The sequence below is a fragment of the Anomaloglossus baeobatrachus genome, chromosome 6 (genome assembly GCF_048569485.1).
Source record: "Anomaloglossus baeobatrachus isolate aAnoBae1 chromosome 6, aAnoBae1.hap1, whole genome shotgun sequence".
In the NCBI taxonomy this organism is placed as follows: domain Eukaryota; kingdom Metazoa; phylum Chordata; class Amphibia; order Anura; family Aromobatidae; genus Anomaloglossus; species Anomaloglossus baeobatrachus.
In genome coordinates this window covers 425,957,733-425,981,894 of record NC_134358.1, presented here as the reverse complement: position 1 = coordinate 425,981,894, position 24,162 = coordinate 425,957,733, and the positions used below count along the sequence as shown (strand labels likewise).

Genomic DNA, 24,162 nt, shown 5'->3' with positions numbered 1-24,162 from the left:
CGATGTGGGCGGCGAACATCCACTTCCCGGAGTGGGAGGGACGTTCGGCGTCACATCGACGTCACGCGGCAGACGGCCAATAGACGCGGAGGGGCGGAGATGAGCGGGACGTAAACATCCCGCCCACCTCTTTCCTTCCACATTGCTGGCTGGAGCCGCGGGAGGCAGGTAAGATCTGTTCAATGTTCCCGGGGTGTCACACACTGCGATGTGTGCTGCCTCGGGAACATTGAACAATCCGACGTGCAATTCGTCAGGATTCAACGACGTGTATGCGATGAACGTTTTAACGTGCAATCGCACATACCTGTCACACACTACAATGTACCTTACGATGCCGGATGTGCGGGACTTACGACGTGACCCCGCCGACACATCGTAAGATATATTGTAGCGTGTAAAGCTGGCTTAAGACCTGCACTATTATAATTATATTCCCATAATGTAAGTGTGTAGATTGTGCTTTTTTAATCTCTGAAAAAAATCTACCACTCTATCATAATAATCTAGAATCAGGGAATTTTAGAGAAACCACTTGAGTGCTTAAAATTCAAATATATTTAGCAAATTTGGATAGATAACCTAGTCATATATAATTTTTATCATTACTTTTCACAAAGCAAAACTTTATTGCTAGCAAATGGTTTGAAAGCTGAAGTTATAGAAGGGATTCAGTCTCGTATAGTAAGTCTCTGTATCACCACAAATCCAGATGATAATTTTAATTACAGGCTTTGTCTGCAAAACCCCTTAGTTTGTGGAGAAACTGATTTCTATTTTTGCTGTAACAGTAATTGAGTCCAGGCCTTTCTTTACTGTTTTAGGTTGTGGACGCTATCCTCCCACCTTTAGTCTCATTGGTGTGCAGCCAGAATGGTAAGTTAGGCCACATCAAGTAAGCCTCTGTGCAAATGCAACATTTTGTTTCAATTACATTGCTACATGGTAACATTCTTGGCACTTTCGTGTTTTCTAGTGGAGTGGAGGCTGTTCAGCTTGCGGCTACTTGCAGAAACCACATCATTGCTCGTAAACCATGAAGCCGTAGCTGAGGAGAGGAATAAGAGCCTTCAATCCAACATCACATTTCTGTCTTTGGTCAGAAAGGCTTTACTTCCACAGTAAGTCCACTGGCTGCTGGCTGGGCTAATGGGGTTAATTTGATTCTTTATCTGGTATATAATTTGTGTTCCTCATGGGCTGTGTAAATGTATGTCATTTGTATGAAATACATTTCATTATGGTTAATGCAGCACACCCACCTGACCCAACACAACTGGGCATAAAACAAACTTCTTTGATTTTATTGCCTAGGTATGACAATTCTCTGCTTAGTAATGTCAGACGTTTTGCTCAAAACCATTGTTTTTTTTTTTCAAATTGATAAGAAAACAAAGGTAGGTACTGCAGTTAATTGTTACTTATCTTGACTTGTTTCCAAAAAACTGTTACTAGACAGAAGAAAGTCCTAAAATTCTAACAATGCTGGTGTTTCCCCAAATGTATTGTAGCAAAATGTACAGTATATGTCTACCAGAATCATCCAAGGCCATTTTGCAGTGTTTAACCCCTTCACGACCGGCCGATTTTTCGCTTTCCGTTTTTCTTTCGCCATTCTTTTTCTGAGAGACGTAACTTTTTTATTTTTCAGTCAATATGGTCATGTGAGGGCTCATTTTTGCGGAACGAGCTGTACTTTTAAATGAAACCATAAGTTTTACCATATTGTGTACTGGAAAACGGCAAAAAAATTCCAAATGCAGAAAAATTGCAAAAAAAGTGCAATAGCACTATTGTTTTTGAGATATTTTATTCACTGTGTTCACTATATGGTAAAACTGATGTGTGGGTGTGATGCCTCAGGTCAGTGCGAGTTTATAGACACCAAACATGTATAGGTTTACTTTTATATAAGGGGTTAAAAAAAAAACGGAAGTTTGACCGAAAAAAGTAGCGCACGTTTTACGCCATGTTCCGTGGCCCGTAGTGTTCTCATTTTTCGTCATCTATGGCTCAGCGACGGCTTATTTTTTGCGTCTCGAGCTGATGTTTTTAACGGTACCATTTTTGCGCAGATGCTACGTTTTAATCGCCTCATAGCATTTTGCGCAAAAGTTGTGGCAACAAAAAAACGTCGTTTTGGCGTTTGGAATTTTTTTGCCGCTACGCCGTATACTGATCAGATTAATTGATTTTATATTTTGATAGATTGGGCGTTTCTGAATGCGGCGATACCAAATGTGTGTATATTTTTTATTTTTTTAACCCTTTAATTTTCAATGGGGCGAATGGGGGGTGATTTGAACTTTTAGGTTTTTTTTTTTTTTAATTTTTTAAAACTTTTTTTTTTACTTTTTTTATTTTATTTTACTAGTCCCCCTAGGGGGCTATTGCGATCAGCATTCCGATCGCTCTGCACTATCTGCTGATCACAGTTATACAGCTGTAAACAGCAGATACGCTCTCTTTCTCTTTTGCTGTGCCGCTGGCACAGCGAAAGTGAAAGCAATTCATGTGTAGTACAGGAGTCATCACATGACCCTGTGCTACCATGACAACTATCGGAAGTCACGTGATCGCGTCACGTGACTTCCGGTATCGGGCGGTAAGTAAAAGTTTACCGCGATCGCGCTTATAATGGCGCTGTCACATATTGACAGTGCCATTTAAGGGGTTAAACGGCACGAGCAGATAACGATTCTGCTTGTGCCTAGCAGGCACACATCTCAGCTGTGAAAATCAGCTGAGATGTGCGCCGATCGCGGCATGCTGCCGCCGGCAGACCGCGGGCAGTAACATTATGACCGCTAGGACGTAATTTTACGGCCCGCGGTCGTTAAGGGGTTAAAGTGTAAGCATGAGACTTAATGATCCTTGATCATCTGAAACAAAAATATAGTATGTATGTATATGTAGTATATGTATCTTACCAACTCACAACCCATGCCCCCACAACAACAACAAAAAATGAGGGGGGGATTGTTTAAGTGTTGTACAAATCTATGGGAAACCCCCCCACCTATTTATACTTTTTCTTAAAAGAAACAACACAACAGCACAAACCTTTTAAATTCCACAATAAACACTGCATGTTTACATCTGTCAATATATTCCCAATAGCTTTAGAGTAACATTTGGCCAGAGGCTTTTTGATCTATGTTTGAACATTATTAAAGGAATGCAAACGGAGCATAGATTTAAAGTTTTTCCCTTTTCCACAGGGCTCTCCTGCGCCCAGCGTGGCATCTGGACTGCACTGCATCCAGCCCTGATCACTCCCACTGACCTGCAGCAGTCTATTCCTTGTTTGACCTTCCTGACTGTACGTTTTGAGGAAGGTTTCTTTTGAAACCGAACCGTCACGTTGTTGTACACCATTCTTGCCACACTAAAATTTATGACTCACTTGTGCAAAATTTGAGTGCCGGATTCTTTGTTTAAAATTTTTTCCCTTTCAGAAACTTTCTACTATAAGGAGAGATAATTATAAAAGAACAAAGTGAGTAGTACTTACCCTGCTTAAGTCTAGTGCGATCTCTCCACGAGTAGGATAAAGAAATGCTCAAAAAGTCACTTTGGGGTTTGTTTTTTTTTATAAACAATCATAGCTTATAGCAGGAAGTTTTCTGAAATTAGACAACCCCTTTAATCTATATAGAGTAGATTGCTGCTGCCAGAAGGATTGGGTGTTTAAATTTAAATTGCCTGAACCTTATCTCCCTTGACATACACATTAGATGGTCAGCTGATCCCACCAATAGCAGAAAAGTTGCCCAACTTTCATTATTGTGTTTGGGTCCCTTAATAGGTACCTTAATGGGTTATTCCCACAATGGCAATATCGTTCACAAATCACAATTTCTGCATACCTGTTCATATATAGTTAACAAACCCAAATTAGGTCACTTTCTTTCTACCCCTCTATGTATCCAGCTTCACAGAGCTGAATAAGTGGACTAAAGGTCACTTTACACACAGCGACATCGCTAGCGATGTTGCTGGTTAAAGCACCCGCCCCCGTCGGTTGTGCGTCATGGGCAAATCGCTGCCCGTGGCACACAACATCGTTAGTCCCCGTCACAAATACTTACCTTCCTAGCGACGTCGCTGTGGCCGGCGAACCGCCTCCTCGTTTGGTGTCACAGCGGCGTCACTAAGCGGCCGCCCAATAGAAGCGGAGGGGCGGACATGAGCGGCCGGAACATCCTGCCCACCTCCTTCCTTCCTCATTGCCGGCGGCCGCTGGTACAATGTTGTTCCTCGTTCCTGCGATGTCACACATAGCGATGTGTGCTGCCTCAGTAACGACGAACAACCTGCGTCCTGCAACAGCAACAATATTTGAGATTAGAATGACGTGCCAACGATCAACGATATGGTGAGTAATTTTGATCGTTAGCAGTCGTTCGTGCGTTTCACACGCAATGACGTCACTAACAAGGCCGGATGTGCGTCACGAATTTTGTGACCCCCAACGACATCTCGTTAGCGATGTCGTTGCGTGCAAAGCCCCCTTTATTCTTATCTGCTAAACTTACATTTTCCAACAGCATACCAATGCTGCTTAGTGCATCATAGCCCTCTCTCTGATGTCCTCTATGCTTTCTGATAGAGTTAGATAAATCTCAAGATGGACAACTTTTATATGTATAAGATGACCATTGATCGTTCTTAATGTAGTGACTGTGACCCACTATTTTACCAGTATTCATTACTATTTACAAACTCCACATTTCATTGGTTGTTCATGGGGATCTTCAGAGCCAGAACATGATTTCTCCAACATGCATAGCAGAGGGTGAACATAGCCTAGCTAAAATAATTCTTCACACATGGTAGCAGGCTGCTAACTGACTTATCTGTGATTTAGCTCTTGTGGGTTCACATACAAATCTTTGGAGCTGTATATCTTCGGTCTGCAGCCTGTAGTGACATGTGACTAGGATGGGCTTCAGTTTGAATTATACCAAAGATGCCATTTTATCTTTTTCTCGGAGAAACATATTAATTAGACAAGGTTGTTTGGTCCAAATACCGCTGGTATCACTTAGATCTTCAGCATACAATTGCTGAACTGTGTTACTATCCAGAGTTTAGATGTTTTATTAGACAAGGTCTTTAGATGCTTCTGAGCATGCTCAACAGACATCATTAGAACTACTGTTAGAAAGATTCAGTGACTAACTAGAGCTCTGCAGGGGTGGGTCATCACTAGGGAGATAAGAGGTACAGATGTAAAGATGGGTTATATTGGCAAACATGACTAATTTTGTATGTACAGAAAACAGACCACATTATAATTTTGGGACTCGCCCTTTAAGAGCTTTAAAAAGCTGATTTTCATAATTACAGTACAAAAAAGCAAGTACAGTAATACCTTGACCTACCAGTTTAATTCATTCTGTGACCAAGCTTTTAACTCAATTTGCTCTTATGGCTACTTAAATTTCCCCATTAAAATTAATTGAAATACTATTAATCTCTTCCAGCCCCTATTTATGGCCCCCATCCGGAACTGTATATTTGATCCCCCAACCTGGTACATGGCTCCCATCCTAGTACAGTACATATGATCTCCATCCTGGTACATGGCCCCCATCCTGGCATACATCATCCCCATTCTGGTATATTTGATCCCCCATCCTGTTACATAGCCCCCATCCTGGTACATGGCCCCCTATCACACCACACACTTAAATAAACCTATTATACTCACGATCCAGGCCCCCACAGCGCAGCATCCTCCTGCGTGTGGGAGCGCAGTGCTCATACGCTGATCAGCTGATGCACTCCCACAAGCCGTAAGCTGCCTGCATGAGATAAGGACACTGCGCTGAGAGGGACTGCAGTGAGAGTGAGATTAAGTTTGGGGTTTTTTTTTTAAGTGTGAATGATGATGCAAAGAGCTGATCAGCATGTGAGCGCCATTCTCACACACACTGTCAGCTACTGGGATTCTATACTCACTGCTTTCCATGCCCGGGATGATGGGCGGGGGGAGCAGGGAATATTCAGTTTCATGTAGCAGCTGCTCAACTCCGATTTGTGCTTGCATCATGAAGCAAAAAAGATACAGATCGATGGCTTGTATCTTAAAAAATGTGTAAGTTGGTTTACTTGTTAGTGAAGGTGTAACTGTATATAGCCACTACCCAATAATAAATATACTGCAACATACTTATATAGAACACATAAAGATCATGTAATTTTTAAAAAAAAAAAAAAAAATCTTTTATTGAAGTGTATCAACAACGAGACAGGATACATACCAAGTAAGTGCAATTGCGACAATAAAATATTGACTGTGAATCACTCAGAATAGACCGCCCAAGTTCGACAACAAGTGTTTTTAAGTACCCTGCAGAACTAAACTCATGGGCTAACATAAGTGTCACATATAATGTTCACATAACAATCCCAATATTTGCTAACTTATGAAGAAACTGTTTTTTATTGTAAATCAAAGAGAAATGTAGTAAGAATTATAGAGAAAGGAGGGAGGCGAGAGATGGAAGGACAAAGAGAAGAGAAACAAAAAAAAGAAAAAAAAAGGGGGGAGGGGCGAGGAGGGTGCCATGTATTATTTGACCATGAAAGGACAGTGGGATTACAGTCGAAGGCAAAGCCGAACCCATGTCTCCCCATCATTGGGCACCTTGTATTATTTGACCATGAAAGGACAGTGGGATTAGAGTCGAAGGTAAAGCCGAACCCATGTCTTCCCATCATTGGGCACTCCCTACAGCCGCTCCTCCTGTTCTCTCAGTCGATGCAAGACAATGTCACTTCCGAGGACCATTGAGAAATCAAAGGACTCTCTAAACATAATCGACTCTTGCCATGCTCGGAAAAACTGTTCAAATTCAGACTCCCTGTGAACTGATTCCATTCTACAGATGTAGTCCATCTCCAGAGACTAGTTCGCTATAGTTGGGGCTTCCCTAGATCTCCCAACGCCTGGGGATAATAGACTTGGTGTCAGAAAAACAATGTTTAAGTAGACCACTTTTGATAGTCTTAAAGGACCCTGAAAGCATCGACAAAAGTACAGTTTGAGGAGAAATGGGAGATTGCTTCCTGAGATATGACTAAAGATTTCAAAGACCTTACTCCATAGTTGGTGAATCGGAGGGCATCCCACCATATGTGCAACATAGTACCCTTGGCTTTCTCCAGCAATTGTCTGATGTGGTGGTATAAAACCTCCGTAGATCAGCGGGGCATGTATTCCACCTAGTGATAATTTTGTAGTTCCTTTCCTGAAGTTTACAAGCCATCGGGTGAGTTTATCTGCACATATGAATGCCTTCTCCCATTCGCACTCTGGAAAGGAAACATTCAACTCTTTTTCCCATTCCCTGACAAACCACAAATCTTTAAGCTCAGGTATAGATATAAGGACATTGTAAATTTGGGGAATCGTGTGTTCTGGAGTTCAGGTTTGGATCAGTAGTTTCTCAAAGGCAGAATGTGGAACTCTGATTCTGGCGATCGACAGGAAAGATGAAAGAAAAGATCTAAATTGTATGTAGGAGAACCATGGAACAGGGCAATCCAGACATAACATTCTCAGCTCTTGGAAAGAGGGGATGGCTGGAGAGCCAACGAGGGTCCGATGAAGTCTCGTTTTGGAGTTACAGGACAAGATTAGAAATGTATCAACTCCAACTGCTGTAGGAAAGGCATGGTTACCGAATAAAGGTGTCATCGTTTCAAGTTTGTGAGAGAGCTTATATTTAGCTACTGCTTTATCCGACACCCGAAGGAGATCCCTCATCAAAAAGGTGATAGTCTCTGGCCGGGAGCATGTTTCTTGGAATCCATGGCAAGGATGATAGACTCAAATCGGACAAAGAGGACTCTACAGCCACCCATTCCTTTTGGTCCGATCTGTGGAACCAATCTAATACCCTAGCTAAAACGGTGGAGATATAGTACAGGTGGAAGTTTGTTAACCCCGTTCCTCCTATACTTTTGGGTCTGATAAGAAATCTGTTTGCCAATTGCGGTTTGCTCGTTTTCCAAATAAACCGATTACATGCTTTGTTTAGAAGCTTGAAAAATATACTAGGAAGGGCGACTGGCGCTTGAAATAGATAAAGTAGCATTGGTATGGTGTCCATTTTCAGGACGTTGATTTGTCCGAACCATGATAGTCTAACCCTGTCGAAGACATTCAGACCTGCTGTGATACGATTTAATAATGGTTTATAGTTTTGTGAGTATATCTGGGTCAAATCCGAGGAAAGAATAATTCCTAAGTACTTTAGTGACGAAAGGCACCATTTGAACGGGAAGGAGCTTTGTGAATGTCGCCGCCTTTCTTCTTTATTCTTTTGAATATTGATATTCAAAATGTCAGATTTTGCAAGGTTGACCTTGAAGTTACTGACTTTGCTATACATATCAAATTTTTTAAGTATGGATGGAAGAGAAGACTCAGGATCTGTGATATATATATTAGTAAGTCATCGGCATAAAGTGCAAGCTTATGCATGCTATTTCCAACCTGAATACCATGAATATTAGGGTTTTGTCTTAACGCTATGGCAAGGTGTTCCAACACAGTGGCGTATAGTAGAGGGGAGAGCGGACATTCCTGTCTGGTGCCATTCTTTATGTTAAATGGGTCTGAATAATTTCCGTTGCAATGCACTTTAGCCGAGGGGTTTTGATAGAGTGCTAGGATTTTGCTTATTAGGTCAGGGTTCAAGTTAATTTGGTTAAGAGCACTTTTGAGGAAAAGCCAACTGACTCTATCAAAAGCCTTTTCTGCATCGACCGATAAAATACAAGAGGGTGTTTTTGTCTTATGCGCATCTATATATATAATTGCCTTATTCTGTCTGTCTGTCTGTCATGCTCCAAAATTGTGTCCTTACGGTGACATAAAGCTGATTGGCCGCTGGGCTCGCCATGGCCCCGCCCCCCCACGGATTGGCCTCGCCCCGGCTCTCTGCATGCCCCGCCCCCCTCACACAATGCACGCTCGCTCTGGCCCAACTGACACGGAGCTCCGACTCCCAGGTGAGTACACACACACATCAGATCACACTCACTCTTACACACACCTCACACATCACATCCACACACTCACAACATCCTGGGATATCGCTTGCTTCTACACCGGCTCCGTCACGATCCCAGCAGCGCCAGACATAACCTTGCGATGCTGGGATCTTGACGGAGCCCGTGAACGCTGGTAACCATTATACACATCGGGTAACTAAGGTCCCTTGGTTACCCGATGTGTATCATAGTTACCAGTGTACACCGGCTCCGTAATGATCCCAGCAGCGCCAGACATAACCTTGCGATGCTGGGATCTTGACGGAGCCCGTGAACGCTGGTAACCATTATACACATCGGGTAACTAAGGTCCCTTAGTTACCCGATGTGTATCATAGTTACCAGTGTACACCGGCTCCCGGTACACATGTGCAGGGAGCCGGCATTATACTCCTCTCCCCCCAGGACTACTCCTCCTATTACAGTCCTCCTATTATACTCCTCTCTGAGTATAATAGGAGAACTATTATAGCATGGGGGGTGCGCAGCATGGGGGATGTAGCACGATGGGGTGCGCAGCATGGGAGATGTAGCACGATGGGGAGTGCGCAGCATGGGGATGTAGCACAATGGGGAGTGCGCAGCATGGGGGATGTAGCACGATGGGGAGTGCGCAGCATGGGGGATGTAGCACGATGGGGAGTGCGCAGCATGGGGGATGTAGCACGATGGGGAGTGCGCAGCATGGCGGATGTAGCACGATGGGGAGTGCGCAGCATGGCGGATGGAGCACGATGGCGGGTGCGAAGCATGGGGGATGTAGCACAATGGGGAGTGCGCAGCATGAGGGATGTAGCACGATGGGGGATGTAGCATGATGGGGGATGTAGCACGATGGGGGGTGCGCAGCATGGGGGATGTAGCACGATGGGGAGTGGGCAGCATGGGTGATGTAGCACGATGGGGAGTGCGCAGCATTGGGGATGTAGCACGATGGGGGGTGCGCAGCATGGGGGATGTAGCACGATGGGGGGTGCGCAGCATGGGGGATGGAGCATGATGGGGAGTGCGCAGCATGGAGGATGGAGCACGATGGGGAGTGCGCAGCATGGAGGATGGAGCACGATGGGGAGTGCGCAGCATGGGGGATGGAGCACGATGGGGGGTGCGCAGCATGGAGGATGGAGCACGATGGGGAATGTGCAGCATAGGGGATGGGGCATGATGGGGGGTGCGCAGCATGGGGGATGGAGCACGATGGGAGGTGCACACCTCCCCCCAACACACACACACACACACACACACACACAGGGAACCACAAACACCGCCATACACAGACACCCACACACACAGACAACGCTGCACACACACAACACCCAACACACAAACACCACGGCATACATAAATATACGCACATACCGCACAACACACACATTGCACAAATCATACCTCCCCCCAAAACACACCACACCCACACAAACCGCGCAACACACATACACACAACGCGACAGACACACAGCGCTCCACAAACAACGCAACACACATACAACACCGCTCTCACTCCCCGCCACACCCAGACAACACCCAGAACATGTACAGCGCCCTACACAAACACTTGGTAACTACACACAACAACATCTATATATATATATATATATATATATATATATATATATATATTATATATATATATCTATAACAAAAATCATACATGAACTACACAATACGTAAATTCTAGAATACCCGATGTGTAGAATCGGGCCACCTTCTAGTTTGATATAAGAAGCATAGTTTTTAGAGTTTTATCCCTTTCTTCTCTTTGCGGGACAAACCCAACTTGACCTATACATATCAGTCGAGGCAGAAGAGGCGCGAGTCTTATGGCGATAAGCTTGGAAAAGAACTTAATGTCCAGATTGATGAGCGAAATTGGTCTGTAGCTTTGACAATGTTCTGGATCCTTTCCTGCTTTTTGAATGACTGTAATGTAATGTAATGTTTAGTGATTGTGTGGGGAAAGGGTTAGCTACTGAGATTGCGTTAAAAACCTTGGTCAGGAAGGGTACGAGTTGGGCCGCAAATATTTTGTAAAATTTGGCCGTATATCCGTCGGGTCCCAGACTATTTGTTATTCGGGGCATCTTTTGTAATTTGAAGAACTTCCTCCTCCGAGAATACTTGCCCAACAGAAGGAGAGATATCATCAGCGAGAACAGGTAACACCGTGTCTTGTATATATTTATCAATTTTTGCCTGATGTCGCAAGGAGGCAGTATTAGCTTGTTGCCTGTCGATATTGTATAAAGTCTCGTAATATTCTTTGAAAGCTTTTGAAATCTGCTGAGGATCATGTACTGACTCGTTTGTCCCCGATCATATTTTAGGGATAAAAGTGTTGAGTAGCCAGGGATGTATGCTTTTGGATAGGGACCCCCCACATTTATCTGAAAATTTGTAAAATAATTATTTCAGCCTTTCTCTTTGGTGCAAGTAGGCCTGATCAAGCAAAAGTTAAAGATTTTCCCTCTGTTTGTTAAGATTAATGAGAAATTCAGGAGTTGAATTTTGAAGATCATGTTATTTTAATGTGTAGGTGACAAGTCTGATTCAAGGCCTTCTTAGTAGATAACATTTTAGGTTTCAAGTAATGAACCATTGCAGGTTTTTAATATTTATCAGCTAAATCAATGCTGTTATGAAATGTAACAGCGACAGAGAAAGTCTCTGAAAATTTGCACGTTTTAAATTGGCTGCTGGGTGTCACATAGCTGTAGTTGTTGCTGATATTCGATAATAATCTACTACTATTTATATATGGCCTAATAGTCTTATTCAGAATTGCCTATGTTAAGGTTATTTAAATAATGGAGTCAATATGGTAATATCACTGGTTTTTCACTATAAAGTAGTTTACACAAATAGTTTGAACATCTGAATATTGTGACAATTGTAGAATGACTAATTAACGTTTATTAATTGCAGCCATGATATGTGGAAGGAGCTGAGAAATTATTTCATTTCCAGACTGCAGATGTTATAGATTTATAATTATCTAATTATGCTGCATCACAGTTAGGTGGATTATTAAGAATAACAATGCAAATATTAATATATGCCCACTGCATATTGCAGCTTCACATTAAATCGTAATTCATTCAGCTTGCCTGGGCAGGTACATCTCTTGACAGCTGTCACAACCTTTCCAAGTGCTTACAGAGATCATCTATTGCCTATGGTGACTTCACTTTCAGTGACCTGAATGACTTCTAGGAATCTAAAAGAGGAGCTAAATGATACTTAAGAAGAGTATATAGTTAGCCGCTACCTGAGAAATATGGTTAATTAGAAAGTGATATAATATTCCTAAGCTCTTTTGACCTATTAATTTACATTTCAGACTTATCTTAAAGGGAACATGTCACAGGCTTTTTTTCCCCAAAGTCATTACTATCTCGATTTACCCTTTTATTTTTTAATTGTGTCTTCAATAGCTCAGAGAGATGGCTCATTTTGCTAAAAGTTTTGAAAAATAAACTTTTCTTTTTTTTTTTTTTTTTTTTAAACGTTGTATACCCGATTAGACTTCATGCAAAATATCTGTTTGCAGTTAAGGAGGTGGAAATGTGTCGCCCCCGTGTGTCCGGATCCGCGGTGTCTTGAGAGGGCTTCGGACCCGGGGGTCGCATGGCTCCTCAAACCAAGGGGGATTATTACAGGGGATGGTGTGGAAACTTTGTGACACCACCCGTGGGGCGTGGTAAGATAGAGTAGCACTGCTGCGATTGGGAGTACCCGGTGGCGATGGTGTGGGCAGCTAGGTGTTTAACCCCTCCACGGGTAGGGGGAATGCCACTGGGACTCGGTGATGGTGACTGGGGGTGCCATTGGGACGGTAAGGGTCACTTGCGTACTCACTCAGTCCAATAACGCTGACACCGACAACTGTAGTAAACCAAAGTTCTAGACACTGCTGCCGCTGAAAGGGAGCACTCCTGGGTCCTGTGCCCGTTGGTGTTGCCTGTTAGTCTGTGACCTTTTCCCGTGGCACCTTGTCTTCTAGTTGGTCCCTTTAGCCTGAAACTAATCGGGTCCTGCTCCCCAGTATGGCTAACTGGGTGAGCTTGCTCTCAGGGTTCACGCTTGGGATTTTCTGGGCAGTGTAGTGGAAAGTCCTATCTCCCTCATTGCTCTAGTACCCCGATTTTGGAGCGGGTGGAGAACGGATCTTGAAGGCTCTGTCCTTGTCGGGTAAATTGTCAGGACGCCTGAAGCTTCTTCCTGACCTAGGGTCCACGTACCCCGTCGTACCCTGGCCCCTGCCCGGTGATGGCACAAGGCCGCCGGCTGTCCTCCTCGACAGCCCGTGTCCCTTGTCACGATTCCCTGCGACCGGTGTCCAGCTCCTACCAGGCCCAGACCAACGTCTGCCCCCTAGTAGTTCACGGAGCCCAGCTCATGACCTCTCCTCTTGAGTCACTCCTCAACTCACTGTCTCCTAACACTCCACTCTCCTGACTGACTCCTGACACTCCTGACCCCCTCTTCAACCAACCCCCCAAGTGGGCGACCCTATTCCACTCAGGCCGTCCACTGGTGTGTGTGGTGGGTGTGGTGTAGAGTGATCCTAGGATTTTGATTAGCTTGTTCTTGGCAACACCAAAGGTGAGGGACCCGCAACCAAGGAGGAGGTGGATATTGCACAGAAGGGCAGATTGCACAATACCCTGTGACGACCTGATAGGCCAGGGCGTCACAGAAACGCTCGTGAGAATGGTCAAGCTGGTTATCACCTAATGCCGTCATTATGGCTTGATTGACAAAAAAATCTGACAGTTTACTTTTTGAAAGGATTTATGTTATTTGAAGATCTTTTGATTGTAGGTCTCTATAATATGGTGCATAAAGATTAACTAGTGGGTAAAGGCGTTATGTACCCACTTAATCATTCCCTGGCCTTTATAATAAGAAAGATGAAAGTGAAATATGAATATGGCATGTATTTCCTTTGAGAACTCTGAAATGCTGAAGGTCCATTTCATCTGTGCACTGCTTCTCTTTTGAAGCTACAAACCTTCTGTGAGCCCATATGCACGTCTTAGTGGTCAAGATGACACAAAGACAAAAATAAATTTGGGGATTAGTGATGGGCGAGTTTGCAGATATCCGGGGTTGACGGGACTAACCAGACTTTAAAAAAAAAAAAAAAAAAAAAAAAAAACGGTTCTGGACCAGAATTGATCCCGGATAGCTGGCCGGACACCGGTCCAAATCTGGCAATTAAAAATGGTGGTAGAAGTGATACAGGAATAGGAGCAGGCACGCTATACTTACAGAGGCTCTGGGTTGGCTGTAACTGCTCCCACGGTCGTCCATTCACTTCCGGAGCCGCTCATTAAGCGCATGCATATGCACTGATTTCCCCACCCACTGGCGTCTGTGATTGTTTACAGTCAGACGCGCACCCACGCAGAGTGTCAGCATGTCAGCTGACTTCTTCCAATCACAGGCGCTATGTGCGTCTATTGTTGTATAAAAATAAATAAAATATTTGGCTTAGGGTCCCCCATATTATGATACCCAGCACAGATAAAGCATAAGGCTACAGACTGCAGCCCCCAGTCGTGCGTTTCTCTTGGCTGTGTATCAAGATAAGAGGAATGGCAGGTTTTTTTTGTTTATTATTTAAATAAATAATTTAAACAAATGTCATGCGGTCCCTGCAATTTTGATACCCAGCCAAAATAAACCTTGACAGCTGGGGGATTCTCAGGTTAGGGAAACCCAAGGTTATTGGGAGCCCCCCAGCCTAAAAATAGCAGCCGCCCGGGATCCATGAGATGAGACAATCCGAGCGCTTTACTCTGCTCTTCCCGATTTCCCTGTTGCAGTGGCAATTGGGGTAATGGGTAATGAGGGGTTATTTGCAGCTCACAGCTGCCACAAAGCTCTAGATTTGTAATGGGGAGGTCTATAAGACTCCTCCATCACTAATCTCAAAGTGAAAATAAATAAGCACAAACACCGAAAATATCCTTTATTTGAAATGAAAGACAAAAAAACCCTCTTTCAGCAAATTGTTAACCCCCAAAACACCCCTGCAGGTCTGACTTAATCCACACAAGGTCCCACGATGATTCCAACTCTGCTACATTACTGAAGGCACAGCGTGCAATCATGGAACATGACCGAATGCTGTGAGGTTCAGGCAGAGACTGAGCCGCGATGAGCGTAGAAGTCACTCAGGTTAGTTGCAGTCACAGCTGGAGGTTCCCACGATCCTGACCCCAGATTTTCTCAGTGAACTTTCAGTGAGTTCACAAAATTGAATCCCCTGGCAGAAAACTGCTTCTTTTTTTTGCCAAGAGATACAGATTTGGTGCTTTTTACACCATATTCCTGCACCCCATCTGCACCTCCTGGCAAAAAAACGCATTGCTTCCGCATGCGGTATGATGTGGTAGGGATATAGGGTTTTTTTGCCAGGAGGTGCAGATTGGGTATAGGAATATGGTGTAAGAATTTTAGCACCAAACTCTTGGTAAACAAAATGCACAAAAAATGTTTTCACGCCGTTGGGGTGCAGTTTTCTGCCAGGAGGTACAAATTTGGTGCTGAAATCTGGTGGAGACATTTCCATGTATCATCTTTTTCCATGTCTTTGTCTATATTCCCCAGCCTCCTGATAAATCTTTATAGGGAAGGGGAAATGCATCGAGGCAAGGTTGCAAAACCTACATCCTACAGGGAAGTAAAGGTTATATTTATTGTTATTGCATTTAACGTTGGGTGATGTTTGCATTTTGGGGAGTGAGTTTATCATATTTTTCTTCACTCATTACTGGGTCACGTGCAATATATTGTAGTAATTACCTTTTATATGTCCTCCTTTCATTGGTGGACTATGAGTTGTGCAATGTTGTACTATTATTTGCTTGGTAGAAGTGTCCTTTGACTGTTTTGTGGAATACTGCATTGATTATTATTTTGACAGCACAAGGACCTCCCTTTTCAGGATTAGTACATATTATTAGTCTGAATTTTGACATTTGATTTACTCATTGTACCCAGTTCTTGCATCTTGCTTATTGGTTCAATGCTGGTCTCCTTCTGGTGCATTTGGCATCAAGGTCCATTAAAGGTAACCTTTCATCAGTTTTTTGCTCTATAAGCTGCGGCCACTACCAGTGGGCTCTTATATACAGCATTCTAACATGCTGTATATAAGAGCCCAGACTGCTGTGTAGCACATAAACTCTTTATAATACTCACCTAAACCAGTCGCTGAGGTGGATGTGGGTCAAATGGGCGTCTTCGTCCTCCGGTGCCGGCGCAAGTTTTTTTTTTAACTCTATACTTACCTGCCTACTAATGGAGGTGTCTGATAGACACCTATCCATTACAAACCCCTGGACTTGATGCCAGCAGACTACACCTCTGACATCAACCCCAAAAGTATCACCCCAATTGCCACCCCAATCGGGAAGAGCCAGGCAAAGTGCCAGAATTGGCGCATCTAAAGGATGTGCCACTTCTGTGGCAGCTGTGGGCTGCTTTTTTTAGATTGTCAAGGACCAAATAAATGTTGTCCTTCCCAGACTGATAATACCAGTCCCATCTGTCTGCTTTACCTGGCTGGATATCAAAAATAGGAGAGACCCAACTTGCTTTTTTTATTAATAAAATAATTTAAAAAAAACTGTGTGGGGTCCCTCTATTTTTAATATTCAGCTTAGGTAAAGCAGACTGCTGAGTACTGCAGCGGTCTGCTTTACTTGTACTGGTTATCAATGAAGAGGGGAGGATCTCACATACAGTTGGAACCAAAAGTTTACATACACTATATAAAAAGACACATATGCATGTTTTCTCACTATCTGACATGAAATCAGAATAAACTTTTCCCATTTTAGGTCAATTAGGATTGCCAAATGCCAGAATAGTGAGAGACAGAGAATGTTTTAAGGCATTTTTATTACTTCTGCAAAGTCAAACGTTTACATACATTTCATTAGTATTTGGTACCTTTGCTCTTCAAACTGTATGACTTGGGTCAAACATTCTGGATATCCTTCCACAAGCTTCTCACAATAGTTGGCAGTAATTTGGGCCCATTCTCCTGACAGAACTGGTGTAACTAAGCCATTTTTGTAGGTTCCCTTGCTCGCACCTGCCTTTTCAGCATTGCCCATAAATTTTCAATAGGATTAAGATCGGGGTTTTGTGATGGCCACTTCAAAACATTGACTTTGTTATCCTTAAGCCACTTTGTAACTAGTTTGGCAGTATTTTTCGGGTCATGGTCTGTTTGGAAGACCCATTTCTGCCCAAGCTTTAAGTTCCTGACTGATGTCTTGAGATGTTGCTTCAGTATTGCAACATAATCTTCTTTCATCATGATGCCATTTAGTTTGTGAAGTGCACCAGTCCCCCCTGCAGCAAAACAACCCCACAACATGGTGCTGCTATGCCCGTGTTTCACAGATGGGATGATGTTTATTATGTGCTCACTGCCGGGGATGAGGTGGTGATCGTGGGGATGATGAGTGCATCCTAAGGGTGAGGTGGACCCACTGGACCACAGGGGGAACCTGGACCCACCCAGACAATGCGCCCAGGGACTGTAACAGCTGATCTAGGGCTAGGTGACTGCAGGACAGGGGGACAGGTGAGGTCAGACAGGACTGGCATGGGAACACAATACAGCTTAGGATCAGGCTGGTCCCAGGACACAGGAATGAACTAGGAACTAAGGGAAGACTTATCAGGGTTTCAGGCTGGTCCCAGAACACAGTGATACATGCAGAATGGATCAGGGATACTGGCTGATCCTGGCCTCTGAGACGGACAGGACACAGGACAACAGACACTGGTGATAATCAGGCAAGGCTCCAAACATCAGGCAGAGGTCATCAGACACCAGACATCATGTAAGGCTCAAGAGATCAGGTAGAGGTCATCAGACACCAGACATCACGTAAGGCTCCGGACATCGTGCAGAGGTCATCAGACACCGGACATTCGGTAAGGCTCCAGACATTGGGCATAGGTCATCAGACATCGGGTATAGACCGCAGCATGGTGGCACAGTCGCAGACTGCAGCAGGGCTTCAGGTACAGAACACACGGACAAGGCTGAAGTCTCAGGACAGGCCGGTAACTGGTTATTCCAGTCCCTGAATACGCAGGTACCTAACTACACTGGATGCAAGTTTAGCCGGACTACAAGCAGGATACCACACTCAGACAGGTGACCGGACTCATGCAGAACACTGGATTACAACAGTATCAGATTCCAGCACTTAAGCAGCAGCAGAAACACAGACTGGCACAAACCACAGCAGGGTGGTGCAGGCACCGGCGAGCATGGGCTGCAGCAGGGCGGTGCAGGCCAGGCGTGCACGGATTGCAGTAGGGCGGTGCATGCACAGGCTGGCACGAACCACAGAAGGGTGGTGCAGGCAGAGGTGGGCACGGACCGCAGAAGGGCAGTGCAGGCACAAGTGGGCACGGACTGCAGCAAGGCGGTGCAGGCACAGGCGGGCACGAGGTGCAAGTACAGCGGAATTGGACCGCAGCTAGGTGGTGCAGGTACAGTGGGATTGGACTGCAGCTAGATGGTGCAGGCACAGCGGGATTTGACAGAAGCTAGGGGGTGCAAGCACAGCGGGATTGGACCACAGCAAGGTGGTGCAGGCACAGCGGGATTAGACCGCAGCAAGGTGGTGCTGGCACAATGAGATTGGACCGCAACAAGGTGGTGCAGGCACAGTGGGATTGGACCACAGCAAGGTGGTGCAGGCACAGCAGGATTGGACTGCAGCAAGGTGGTGCAGGCACAGCAGGATTAGACCACAACAAGGTGATGCAGGCACAGCGGGCATGGACCGCAAAAAAGTGGTGCAGGCAAAGCAGACTTGGACCACAACAAGGCAGTGCAGGAACAATAGGCATTTCAGACTTCACGTTCAAAACACAAATAGGACTTGATTCACAGGAACAGGACACAGAAACTGGTACCAGAGGAACACAAAGACAGGACAGGTCCAGGGCAAACATCAGTGTGCCAGAACCTTTAGCAGTCAGAACTGATGCTGGATAAGGGCAGACCAGAGCAACAAGGCAGGACCAACACACTTTTATACCAGATGCCTCAGAGCCATAGGCTGGGACCACCTTAGCAAGGTGCGCATGCTTCCTAATAAAAAGACCGGAGCATGCGTGCTCCCCCCTAGGCTGGAGGCCAGGAAACCCCACACAACATGTGTAGGGCCTAGGCAGGACCTGAAGACCATATACACGGCATCCGCTGGGGGACGAGCTGGGGACCACACTACACATGGACGGAAATAAATGTAAGAAGAGGGGGCAGGGCCACTGCACAAAGACGCAGAGGAGCGCCAGTATACTAGGGGAGCCGGCGCTGCAATATAACCGACACACGTGTGCATCCACGGGGGGAATGAACCACGGACTGCACCACACAAGGAAGGCAGGAAAGAGGGAGAGCAGGGACACTGCTCAAAAATGCAGAGAAACAATGGCGAACTAGGGGAGCTGGCACTACAGTGTTCTTAGGCTTCAAAGCTTCTACCTTTTTCTTACAAACGTAACGATGGTTATTATGGTCAAACAGTTCAATTTTAGTTTCGTCAGTCTACAGGACATGTCTCCAAAAATTAAGGTCATTGTTCCTGAGTGCATTTGGAATAATTAATCAGGCTTTTCTTATGTTTCTTTTGGAGTAATGGCTTCTACCTGGCAGAGTAGCCTTTCAGCCCATGTTTATACAGTACTCGTTTCACTGTGGATAATGACACAATCTTACCAGCTTCCACCAGCATCCTAACAAGGTGTTTTGCTTTTGTTCTTTGGTTGATATGCACATGTCTGACCAAAGCACAATCATCTCTGGTACACAGAACCCATCTCCTTCCTCAGTGGTATGATGGCTGGACATTCCCATCCTGTTTGTTCTTGTATATAATTGTTTGTACAGATGAACGAGGCACCTTCAAGTATCTCAAAATTGCACCCAAGGATGAACCGGACTTGTGCAAGTGTACAATTCTTTTCCTGAGATCTCGGCATAGTACTCTTAGTGTATGTAAACTTTTGACTTTGCAGAAAGTAAGAAAAAATGCCATAAAACATTCTCTCTCTCATTATTCTGGCATTTAGCACCTATAAATAATTTTGGTTCCTAATTGACCTAAAATAGGAAAGGTTTATTCTGATTCTATGTCAGATAGTGAAAAAAACATGCATATGTGTCTTTTTAGATAGTGTATGCAAACCTTTGGTTTCAACTGTAAATTTTTTTATTTTTTTAATTTATTGTTCACAGCAGCGAAGAGTTATCTTCCGCATGTCGAAAAACTTGTTGATTGGCTCCCTTCCAACAAACTTTATTACCATACAAACAGCACCTTAATTCCGAACACTGACATTGACTTTTTTTATAAGTTCATGTTCGAGTTCGATCCTCTTACACCAGGTGTCCGGTACGATTTCTGGATCTTTCATTAGTAACAAGTCATCAGCATCTTCTACGATTCTTTTCTCATTATTGCCATGTTTATACCCATTTATTCATGTATGACATCTAATAATACAGGCTAAAGGTTCGATTACAATAGTAAAAAGTAACTTCGATAACCGGCAGTCTTGTCTTGTACCCCTGTGGAGCTTAAAACTACCAGAAATGTCTCCATTAACCCTTGGTCTAGTGATTGAGACCCTATATAGTAACTTAATCCATTTAATAAAATTAGGGCCAATACCCATCTCCTGTAATACAGCCTAAATATATCTCCACTCCACACTATCACAGTCTAAGGCTGCTTTCACACATCCGGTTTTTCCTGTGCGGCACAATCCGGCGCTTTGCAGAAAAACCGCAACCATTTTTTTTTTGCCGCCGGTTGCGGGTTTTTTTGCATAGGTTTTCATTAGTGCCGGATTGTGCCGCATGGGCTTGCGTTCGGACCGTTTTTTGCCGCATGTGGCAGATTTAGCCGATGCGGCAGCCGGATGGAACGTTGCCTGGCACGTTTTTTGTCTGGCAAAAAAACCCGCATTGCGCCGCATTCGGCCGATGCGGCGCGATTTGCAATGCATGCCTATGGACGCCGCATGCGGCGTCCTGCGGCAAACACCGCATCCGGCAGCCGCATGCGTTTTTTTCCACTGCGCATGCTCAGTAGCGTGTCGTAAGCTGCAAAAAACGGACGGGCCGCATGTCAAAAACTTATGCAAAGGATACGGTTTTGTCGCCGCATCCGTTGCATAGGTTTTAGAGCCAGATTTGGCCGGCTCTCATAAAACCGGAGGTGTGAAAGCAGCCTTAGTGGCATCCAGAGAGAGAATAGCCCTATTTCTAAAGTCCTCCTGAGAAGCTTGTAAATTTATAAACAATGTACACAAATTAATGGCTCTTCATTGTCTTTTTTAATGGAATCTATTACAGGACTTCTGTTTACATGGCCACTAACCAGAAGAAAAGAGTACTTAGTGGGTGGATGTGGTGGCCTAAACCAACGTGGTATAGGATGATCCAATTTTATCTTAATTACTGGCACCTCCCTCTTCTATATATCCTTTTGTCTCTGATAGAATTTTTTGTTACTGTAGTAATAATCTCCCAATTTTGCTACTTTTTGGCTTCCAGTCTGAAGGTTACACGTTAAGTAGAACTTCCCTTTTGAGTAATGGAGAATGCCCCCTTTTTCAGTGATAAACAATATTATTTTTTCTTAGAATATCTTATAGTTGCCTTTTTTTTCCTTCTCTGAGCTATCCACAGTTACATGTAACATTTCCTTCTAAAAGTTATCGGATCAAAACATCCCTTTGAGAGGAGCTTTCACAGCCTTTTGTTCCTTATTTCAGCATTTTTAACTTCATGTAAAATATTTACTAATCTCCATATTATGGGTGCGCTGTTTTAATAAATTGTACTTTATTCTGAAGGCTATAGAAATTGCTTTTGCTTTGAATTACTGTAACCCGCTGCTTGTTTACTCATGCATAACACAACCCATATATTTGTTCTTTTCATAGATATCTGCAGTGTGCAAAGAACTTTGTGCTTAAGTACAATGGTTTATTTTTTATGTCATACAACCACATTTTTCAGTGTCTGACCTTGTTGAAATTGCAACAAAATTACAATAAGATAATTAACAAAGGAGACGAGGAGCAATGTGGAAAGCCTTAGCAAATCAGTTTGAAAATGAAAAATTGAATTATAACATTTTGTATTACTTTTAGTAGACTTTATTGTTCGCTTTCTGCATTAAAGCCAAGCACAGAGTCCTGCAGAAAGAACTTTATGTATGCCAGTACTGTGGAGAAATTCTCTATGTGCCATTATAATGAGTAGTCAGTCAGTCATGGATATTTAATCACATTATCATTTAATAATGAAGGCAATGGTTCCTTGGTGGCTAAAAATGTTACTGCCATTTTGATTACCTGTTCTGAACTGAAAACTATTATACCCACAAACCTATTTAGCAGCATTACTCTTCCCTCCATTTAGAAACTTTTGGATGCAGGTACCCCAATTTTAAGTCCAATTTCTTGTCCATCGGAATAACACATTTTTGAAATATGAATACTCCTTGTTTTGATATGTTTAATGCAGAATAGGATATATTTTACCAGGGATGGAACAATCGCGGTTGCAGGGGTCGCCACTGCCACTGGGCCCTGGGGTTCAGGGGGCCCAAGTAACTCAGCACTTGCTTCAGCTGGAAGTGCGCAGATCCAGCTGTAATATATTGCAGCACTGACCGTCTGGTCCCTGCGCTGCAAATTGCAGTGTCACAGGACTCAGCAGTCGCTCTGGAGCTAGCACATGTCCCGGCTACTTAAGCAATTGCATATTCCCTGCTCCCTAGCCCATAATCCTGCCCACCTCTTTCCACTGAAGCCGGTGCTGAGAGGTGGGAAGGCTTATGGGCATGGAGAGCAGTAATAGCAGTGCAGTGATCACACGGCCGCTGGTTTTGTGCATCTGCTGGGCGATGGATCCCCCACTGGGCCCCTGAGAGTCTCTCCTCCAGCATACAGCACATATGTTGCATGTTCCATTCATCAGAAGAGGGGAGAAATGCTGAGCATTGCCTCCTCTGCAGCACAGCCAATCCCCTGCACTCACTGCTCCGGAGCCAAACAGGAGTAAGCCTTGCCCACCGACATGGAGCTGCTATGGTGTCTCAGGCCTGTGCAGGGAGTGCTGCAATAATATAAGAGACTTGTATCCCTCACTCCTGCACTGCTTTAAGGTCAGCAGAAGTAGGTGAGGGAGGCTCCAGAGGAACACAATGCGACCTGAAGTGAGTACTGCAGCTCCCTGAATGATGACTCTAGCCCCACTCCCCTCTTCTATTATCCAATTTGCCTCTCACAACTGCACTTTACTGCCTTCCTCCCCGACTTCCCTCTTCTATCCTCCTATTTGCCTCTCACAGCTGCACTCTCCTGCCCCCCTCCCCCACAGCTGCACTTTCCTGACCCCCTTCCTCACAGCTACACTCTCCTGCCCCCCTCCACCACTACCCTCTTCTGTCCTATTTGCCTCTCACAGCTGCACTGTCCTACCCACTCCCCAACAACTGCACTCTACTGCCCCTCCCCCACTGCCCTGTAACTGATGATATGCCTCACCGCTGTCCTGTGATGGTCGCCGAGTCTCCTCAATTTCATGGTTTGCTGTCAGACATCCAACTTTTTTATTTATTTGTATATACAGTATGTACAAAATGCGCACATAAACAGTATATAAAAATCTAGTGTATATGTCTGCATTTGTTTGAATCTGTACATGTGTGGCATTTTTAAAATTCAGATACTAAAAAGCAGAATAAATACTAGAAGGGCCAAAAAACCCTCTTAAAAATACCAAAACTCCTGTACCATTAACAAAAAAACTACCATTTTTAGATGCAAAATGAATACATTTATAATGTTATTTATAGCACAAATATAATGTACAGCAAAAAAAAGATGGATAGGGCTTTATACCAGGATGGGGGACAAAGATACAAGCCTGGAATGGGAAAGCTGGGTGCTGAGGGAAAGAGGCTCTTTTCCTTACCACCAAGCTTTCCCATGCTCTGCTATACATCTTTAACTCAGCACCCAGCTTTC

At 44.2% G+C, this 24,162-nt stretch overlaps 1 protein-coding gene across 4 annotated transcripts in view; it reads left to right on the top strand.

The window, feature by feature from the left end:
* The window catches only part of ULK4 (unc-51 like kinase 4), a 1,163,168-nt gene that overhangs the window by 562,756 nt on the left and 576,250 nt on the right, over nt 1-24,162 (top strand). For all 4 annotated transcript variants that reach the window (XM_075315178.1, XM_075315180.1, XM_075315177.1 and 1 more), the window contains exons 28-29: nt 825-876; nt 977-1,121. In XM_075315178.1, coding sequence (XP_075171293.1) covers nt 825-876; nt 977-1,121 — 197 coding nt within the window. The remainder of the gene's footprint in view (nt 1-824; nt 877-976; nt 1,122-24,162) is intronic.